Genomic DNA, 8,726 nt, shown 5'->3' with positions numbered 1-8,726 from the left:
ATCAGTGATTAACTTCAATTTCTATTGTGCAATGGCAGATCTGTGACAAGCAGAAGGCAGTTCTTCTCGCAGACATGGCACATATCAGTGGGCTAGTTGCTGCTGGTGTCATTCCGTCTCCTTTTGAGTATGCAGATGTGGTGACTACCACTACCCACAAGTCACTCCGTGGTCCACGTGGAGCCATGATCTTTTTCCGGAAGGGGGTGAAAGAAATAAACAAACAAGGGAAGGAGGTATTGCCAGAGAAATATAATAAAATGATAGTAGCATAGAGTGTTGAAGATGTTTGTTCTCTACTGAGCTTAACCTGCAGTACTCATATTACCTGCAGAATGCAAAGGCCTAACAATCTATTTTGATATAGGTTAAGTATGATTTTGAGGACAAAATCAATGCAGCTGTCTTCCCAGGTCTGCAAGGTGGACCCCATAACCATACTATTACTGGCCTTGCCGTTGCGCTTAAGCAGGTCTGCAGCACTTCTGTTCCTTAATATTCTACATTATTTTATATTTTATACAGTTTGCCGTTCTGTGTAATTAATGCCCTAATGTGCCGTTTAAATTTCAGGCAACTACTCAGGAGTACAGAGCTTATCAAGAGCAAGTTATGAGTAACTCTGCTAGATTTGCTGAGGTATTTTGTGGTTAGAATTTGCTAGAAACATTTACCCATGAAAACTGGACCTATGATACCTGTCAGTCAGTATGAAGAGTAACCTCTTTATGGTTATGTTAGTAGCAGCTTGTAGAAAATCTAATTAGGTTATATTTACCGTATATTTTGTCTCATGCCAGCATTAAGTGGCAGCTTGTATAACTTACTTCAAATTGCTTTGTTGGAATATGAGTGCTGAGTATCAACATTAATTAATTGCAAACAGGATGTGGAAATGCAAATATCTATTACACTAGCATGATGTCCTTATTTGATGGCAATATTCTCATTTCCAGAGCTTAACTTCAAAAGGCTACGACATTGTCTCTGGTGGGACTGATAACCATTTAGTTTTGGTGAACCTCAAGAAAAAGGTAAGATAGTAGTTATTTTTGTGATTCTTTTGACCGGAATGTTGCTTGATATCCATCTGACCTGAAACTTACTGTTTCTTTATACACCATAGCTAGATGTACTAATTACAGCAAAACTTAGTTATTTTCAGAATATTATGTCATGTCAGGACACTTATCATCCCTTTCAAATTTCATGTCTAGGGAATAGATGGTTCACGAGTGGAGAAGGTTTTAGAAAATGTGCATATTGCAGCAAACAAGAACACAGTTCCTGGTGATGTTTCAGCTATGGTACCCGGAGGCATCAGGATGGGTAAAGCATGCACTCATATAATGGTTGTTCTTAATTTTCTTTAGATTAAGTTAGCAAAATCTGATTGCCTGTTCCGTGATCTTGCAGGAACCCCCGCGCTTACATCAAGAGGATTTGTTGAGGAGGACTTCGCCAAGGTTGCCGACTTCTTCGATTCGGCAGTGAACTTGGCTTTGAAGGTTAAAGCTGCAGCAGCAGGTATTAGAAGTGATAGAACTTATTCGAACTTTTTTCTGTTGCTCTCCAGAGTCCAGAACCACATTCCTTGTGTATGCCCTTACCTACCACAGGGATCATATTATTGATACTGTTGTTTCTCTTTCAATTTAGGTACCAAACTGAAGGACTTCGTTGCCACTTTGCAATCCGACAGCAACATCCAAGCTGAAATTGCAAAGCTTCGCCACGATGTGGAGGAATATGCGAAACAATTCCCAACAATTGGATTCGAGAAAGAGACCATGAAGTACAAGAACTAAGAACTGCTATGTTTCAACAGCAAGGTGTGCCCTCAGAAACAAATTATCTCCTTCAGTCCTTAAGAAACACATACGATATATCAATTCAGTTGTTATCAGGAGAAGGAATCCCCTTGACTGTCTTGTTTGCTCCAGTCCTGGGTTGTTTGCTGTTTTAGATCTTGCACCAAGCTTACATCTGGAATAGTTTTTTTTTGCCCATCACCCGTACCTCTTTGCTTAATCACAGACATTCTGCTTTCGATTTTTTTTTCTTGCAGGAAGCAACCAGGAAGCACAACTGAGTACAAGTCCACGTAAACAATAGATGCATGATGAAGCGCCACCATATGTAAAAGGAATCCAAGCATTTTACAGAATATGGGAACTTTGTCAATAGTTTCTTATTGCAGGCACACACTGTAAGATGCTTCGCTGATATGCTATATGAACCGCCATCCTTCTTGGATAAACATTTACTTACACGCATTTCTCCATGTGCTCCGTTGGATAACACATATGATTCGGCTTTGAGATCTTGAGCGGTTCGTGAGCTCATGTAGGGACATTATCTTTCTGATGAAGTTCCTGCCAAATTGTGTCCCAACCACGACTCCACAAGCGCTGTTCCCTGCTGTCCAGCCCCGTTGAGCAGGCGGTGTTCAATGCGCCGTTGACAATGCAGCTATGTAATCCTAGGTGCGTAAAAGCATCTACAACCGGACCTCTCAAACCCGCTTCATATGCCGACCGGTCACTGCCCGGTCATGATTCTTTGACCTAGACGGGCCTCTCAAACGGCCTCCAAACGCCCGGGCTGACCGGCACCTTTCATATCTAATTCAAATATGGGGCGCCCGGACATGCCCGCCACGTCGGCCTGATGGCGTGGCCCCACATGCCCGCCATGTTGGCCTGATGGCGTGGCCCCACATAGAAACGTCCGAAAACCCGGCGGCCCGACTGATGTTGCGTCCGTCACCGCAGTGTGAACGCTGCGTGGCGCCGCTTCGGCTCGCGGCCCAAGACGAAATTCGGCTATTTAAGCCGGCCGGCGTCCCACAACCCTAACCCAACCCCCTCCCTCCTCCCCCCTCTCGGTGCCGCCAGTCCGAGCCCATCCACCTCCTCTCTCTCCCACTCCGGCGCTCTGTCCACACTCGGTCACTCCACCATGGTCCGGAGCAAGATCACGTACTATGCCATGCTGACGCCGGAGCGCCGCTACGAGATCCAGCAGCAGATCCGGGCGAGGGAAGCCGCGCGCGCCACCCGCACCGTTGCCGGGCTGTCTCCGGGCTCGCCGGAGCCGGAGTAGGAGGAGGAGCAACCGGGGGAAGAGGAGGAGGAGGAGATGGCTCCGATGGAGGTGGAGGAGGCCGGAGACGGAGTTTGCCGTCGCCCAGTCCGACAAGATGGCCGAGCAGCAGCCCATCCTAGAGTCCATCCAGGATGAGGCCTATGTGGAGGCCAACCGGGTGTTCCTCCGGCGGCAACAGGCAGAGACCGACGTGCTCTTCGATGAGCTCGACATGGAGATAGAGACGGAGGAGGCCGGAGCGGAGCAGCTGGAGGCGCCATAGGAGCCGGAGCTGCAACTGCCGCCCATGCTGCCGGAGCTAGGCACGAAGATCGTGGTGATCTCCGACGAGGAGTAGCTATGATCGACGTAGTACGTAGGCTCTTTTCTTTTGCATGTCTTTGTATGGATATAAAAATCGAGTATGAGATGACCGGATGCAACAAATGAAATTTGAGGTGTGTCCGGACACGTCCGCCGTTTGAGGGGCCGGATTTGCCATATGTGATTGTAGATGCTCTAAGGGCAACATTTCCAACTTATCCGAAATTTTGGTGATGCCCAAGGGGATGCACCAAATGTCTGGACCTTCATCCAAACTCAAGCAAACAAAAGCATCAAAATTCATTCAAATCCAAGCATCCAAAAGCATCCTTGGTTAATTGTACCTACCACATTCATCAAAGCCCCACAATATTTTAATTATACATAACATAGAAGTAACTAAACATAGTACTTCATTAAACCTAGCTTAAAAACAAGCGCTTAATGGGCGAAAAAAGTTGAGGTGGAGCTTGAAGGCGGTCGGGCGGCCTCCGGCATCAACGGAGGAACCGCCCGGTATCTCCTTGGCCAGCGGTGGCTCGGATGCGGGCTTCGCGCTCGGACTTCACGATGCATTGACTCACATATTACTCCTATAAAGGAGCTGAAGTACCCGCTTTCCGAGGCATCGATATTTGTGAGTCCGTGCCATCTGTTTCACGCACACCTCATGCTGGTGCCTCCTGATGCACGCCCGACCGTCCATCTTTGCAGGCACCCCACAACCAATCCGTTTCCTTGGGGGTCCATGACATGTGGGCTGTAGGCGCGCTCAGGGGCACCTTTTTGGGATGATTTTTGTTGCACCTGCCCGCATGCGCCATTGCGCGCGTTGCCCCTCATGCACCGCGTCCACGGTTATGGACGACTAAGAGCTTAGTGCTTGCCCTTATTCGAATAGATTTATCCCTGGAATGTTAGTGCTTGCCCTAAACCACATCCCCCTTCTTTGACAATGTTGCATAAGTAGTATAGATCCGCTGAAGTCTTACTAAGTATGTCATGTGCTCATCTTTGCTGTAAACAATAATCCACTACAGAGGATTATTTCCACGCTGATGCTTCTTTTTTTGGAACGAAGACGCCAAAGGCGTCCGGCTTTAAATTAATAAAGCCAACAGGGCAGCGTTCACAAAGTCTGGAAAGACGACAGTCAAGCTTAAGCATTACAGAGAACAGCGAAAATAAAAACGAGGTTCACCAACATCAGCACGCAGGCTGGCATAACATCAGCATGCAGGCTGGCATATCATCGACAGACAACATAAGTAACTTGATGCAAAAGATGTCAATCTTGGGCAGCAACTTGGCGCGCTTCCATCTGAATGCTACGGATCCTCACCATCGTCTCGATCATGCGCTCCTCATCACGCAGTTTCCCCAACGGTGTCCAGGTATGCAAGAATAAGTGGCATTTGAACAAGATATCAGCCGGGTGAGAAGGGAACTTCTTCTCAATGGTCATCTTATTGCGCACAGTCCATAAAGACCAAAGTAGCGCCCCTACACAATGCCAAACAATCCGTGCACTAGCCCCCTTTTGCGTATGTATAATATCTAAAAGATCAACACTCGATGAAGGGTTCCAGTTTTGCTGGAAAGCGGCTCTAACCGTGCTCCAGGAAAACCTGGCTAAGTGACAATGGAAGAAGGTGTGGTTAGCATCTTCGATGTTTCCGCACAGCACACACGATCCGTCGGAAGGTCCATTACGTTTTGCAACGTTTTCCGCCGTCAGTAAGCGATTTTGGAACATCTGCCGGATGAAGATTTTTATCTTCAGTGGTAGGCCGGCCTTCCATAGCCCTCGAGCTATGTCCAGCACAACGCCCTCAGTTAGTTTGCTATACAACGACTTAACCGAGAACGAACCAGAAGAGGAGAGCTTCCAAGAAACCTCGTCAACACCCGTACTGACTGTTCATTGGCCAATCAAGGCCTTCACCTCATTCCATTCATTTTCCTCGTTCGGGAGGAGGGTTCTAAGGAAGCTAACCGAAGGCGGCAAGGTCCGGAGAGCCTCGCCAACCATCAACTCCGTGTTAGAGGCAACTTGAAAAATTGTCGGGTGACTATGCCATAGAGGAGAAGAGCCAAGCCAGGAGTCCAACCAGAAACGTGATGCTTCTGGACTGAGTACTACGATGGCGATGAGTAGTTAGGACATCATGGGTGCCTGCACGAGACCTCATGGGATTGGACCGTTTGCTTTTCATTTCAGCCCATGTAGATGATAGCTCCTCTTTTTGACGCGACAATTGACGAGCGCCCAAGACAACCCCGATGGCGAACGGCGGGGCGAACGACGTGCGATGGCGAGTCTCCTATGCTGCCGACCTCGTGACAGGCAAGCTCGCCTTCTCCGACGGGATTATTCTCCTCCGACGAGAGGCTCTTCGCCTAGTGCTGGTGGATGCACGCGGCGTCACGATCGATGCACATTTCCTACGGGCTAGTGAGTCTGTTGACATCAGAGACATCATATCCTTTCCTTGCCATTTTGTGAGGGTTCGAGATCGATTACCGCCGACGAGGCCGGTGCCGACGCCGACGAGTGCATCGGTCGTCAAGGATCCGGCACACGGGCGGTACACGGGACGACATGCGGGCGGACCGACGCGGTCTGATGCGGGCCCGAGCTCGCCCACCTACCCATCCATGGAGGATGTGCGACACGTGGGGCGCATCGAGTCCTCCATTCCCAGCCACGGATTCGAAGTGAGAGTATAAAACCCAAGCCGAGCCCAGTCCTTGACCTAGAAACTGCCTTCTCCCACTTCTGGATGGCGGAGAGAAACCCTAGATCGAGTTCCCCGATCTCCTACGGGTGGTGGAAGGGCAAGGTGAGAGGAGATCCGCGCTCGTTCGCTGCGGTTGCGGTCTCCCCCCACCACCTCCCATGGACGCGGGGCGTGGATACGATGGGGGTCGGCACGGAGGCGCGGGAGCAGGTCGTGGAGCGGGGCGGAGCTCGGGCCGGGGAAATGGCCAAGGAGGAGAGCGGAGCAAGTACTCCTGGAAGCGCGATGACGACGGCGGCCGCACCATCTCGTAGTCATCCAACGCGGCTTCGGGCTCGGGCGACACCTCAAGGTGGGAGGCGGCGGCGACGGCACCGACGCGCCGCGACTCCAAGGAGGGAGGCGTTTGGGTGGAGAAGCACCAGAGATCTTCGAGCTCAGGGGGCAATGGAGGAGGACAAGATCTGTCCCCACCACCCCGTCGTCCTTAGGGGAAAAATCCCCGTCAGGTGCCTCCTACCAAAAACCTTGAACCCTGCCCTATTTGCAAATCTCATGAACATCTTCCTGTTCGATGCCCACAAGCTTTCTGTGAGCGTTGCAATACCTTAGGCCACCTTGCTTCTGTTTGCATGACTTTTCTCCCTTGGGAATGCATTGCCTCGATGTGCGCATTTCAATCCAAAGGGCATGGGTTCTACTATATTCATGATTCCTGTATGGCCAATCAGCTCAGAGAAAGATCTAACAGTGTGGTAGTCACCATTGTTGAGGGAGAAACCTCTACTCGCCAAATGGAGATTGATCTCACTAACTATCTGGCCACTGGATGGCGCTGTTCTGCCCATGCCATTGGCCCTGGTGTCTTTGTGGTTCGTTTTCCTAACCCTCGCTCGGTTGCTCAAATCTGCTATGTGGGGAGGGTAACCCTCAAAACCACTGGGGTTGTGATTCATGCCTCCCCTTGGTCATCTGCTGTGGGATCAAAAGGGGTTATGGAAGCCGCCTGGGTTAAAATCAGTAATATTCCTTTAGATAAGAGAAGTGAGAGGAATCTTGCTTACGTGGCATCTCTAGTTGGGGTTGAAGGAAATATGCCCTAGAGGCAATAATAAAGTTATTATTTATTTCCTTATATCGTGACAAATGTTTATTATTCATGCTAGAATTGTATTAACCGGAAACATAATACATGTGTGAATACATAGACAAACAGAATGTCACTAGTATGCCTCTACTTGACTAGCTCGTTTATCAAAGATGGTTATGTTTCCTAACCATAGGCATGAGTTGTCATTTGATTAACGGGATCACATCATTAGGAGAATGATGTGATTGACTTGACCCATTCCGTTAGCTTAGCATTTGATCATTTAGTATGTTGCTATTGCTTTCTTCATGGCTTATACATGTTCCTATGACTATGAGATTATGCAACTCCCGTTTACCAGAGGAACACTTTGTGTGCTACCAAACGTCACAATGTAACTGGGTGATTATAAAGGTGCTCTACAGGTGTCTCCGAAGGTACTTGTTGAGTTGGCGTATTTCGAGATTAGGATTTGTCACTCCGATCGTCGGAGAGGTATCTCTGGGCCCACTCGGCAATGCACATCACTATAAGCCTTGCAAGCATTGTAACTAATGAGTTAGTTGTGGGATGATGTATTATGGAACGAGTAAAGAGACTTACCGATAACGAGATTGAACTAGGTATTGAGATACCGACGATCGAATCTCGAGCAAGTAACATACCGATGACAAAGGGAACAATGTATGTTGTTATGCGGTTCGACCGATAAAGATCTTCGTAGAATATGTAGGAGCCAATATGGGCATCCAGGTGTAACACCCCGGATGTAACTTTCCCAATTTATACTCCAACTCTTGCCGTTTCCGACGTTAAGTTAATTTATATTCTCGGGTTCGGGTCTTTGTCTCCGTGTGTTGTTATCGCTGCCATGCATCTCATATCATGTCATCATGTGCATTGCATTTGCATACGTGTTTGTCTCATGCATTCGAGCATTTTCCCCGTTGTCCGTTTTGCACTCCGGCGCTTCGTTCTCCTCCGGTGGTCATTTCTACCTTTCTTCCGTGTGTGGGGATTAAACATTTCCGGATTGGACCGAGACTTGCCAAGCGGCCTTGGTTTACTACCGGTAGACCGCCTGTCAAGTTTCGTACCATTTGGACTTCGTTTGATACTCCAACGGTTAACCGAGGGACCGAAAAGGCCTCGTGTGTGTTGCAGCCCAACACCCCTCCAATTGGGCCCAAAACCCACCTAAGTCTTCTCCATCATCTAGATCGTTCGATCACGATCGCGTGGCCGAAAACCGCACCTCATTTGGACTCTCCTAGCTCCCTCTATGGCTATAAATAGACCCCTTCCCCGAAATCCGGACCCCCCTCGTCCTCAAACCCTAAATCCCAGATCCGCGCCGGCCGGACACGTCCGCCCTGGCCGGACGCGTCCGCTCCACCGCCCGCACCCACTCCCACGCTGCCATGTGGCCTCCCGCCGCCGCCACACCCACCGGCCCGCCGGGCCCAAGGCCGGCCCCCTCCGTC

General features: G+C 49.3%; 1 protein-coding gene across 2 annotated transcripts in view; it reads left to right on the top strand.

Moving 5' to 3' along the window:
- The window catches only part of LOC119286723 (serine hydroxymethyltransferase 1, mitochondrial), a 4,993-nt gene extending 2,672 nt beyond the window's left edge, over positions 1 to 2,321 (top strand). Inside the window, exons 9-16 of one of the 2 annotated variants that reach the window (XM_037566166.1) lie at positions 39 to 236; positions 368 to 472; positions 574 to 639; positions 957 to 1,034; positions 1,218 to 1,329; positions 1,417 to 1,527; positions 1,660 to 1,832; positions 2,080 to 2,321. In XM_037566166.1, the coding sequence (XP_037422063.1) occupies positions 39 to 236; positions 368 to 472; positions 574 to 639; positions 957 to 1,034; positions 1,218 to 1,329; positions 1,417 to 1,527; positions 1,660 to 1,808 (819 nt within the window). In that variant the 3' untranslated portion in view covers positions 1,809 to 1,832; positions 2,080 to 2,321. Of the gene's footprint in view, positions 1 to 38; positions 237 to 367; positions 473 to 573; positions 640 to 956; positions 1,035 to 1,217; positions 1,330 to 1,416; positions 1,528 to 1,659; positions 1,833 to 2,068 lie in introns of both variants that reach the window. The other variant, XM_037566164.1, reaches the window with a different exon arrangement.
- The last annotated feature ends 6,405 nt before the right edge of the window (positions 2,322 to 8,726 follow it).

The sequence above is a fragment of the Triticum dicoccoides genome, chromosome 4A (genome assembly GCF_002162155.2).
Source record: "Triticum dicoccoides isolate Atlit2015 ecotype Zavitan chromosome 4A, WEW_v2.0, whole genome shotgun sequence".
In the NCBI taxonomy this organism is placed as follows: domain Eukaryota; kingdom Viridiplantae; phylum Streptophyta; class Magnoliopsida; order Poales; family Poaceae; genus Triticum; species Triticum dicoccoides.
This window is presented reverse-complemented; position numbering and strand designations above follow the sequence as displayed.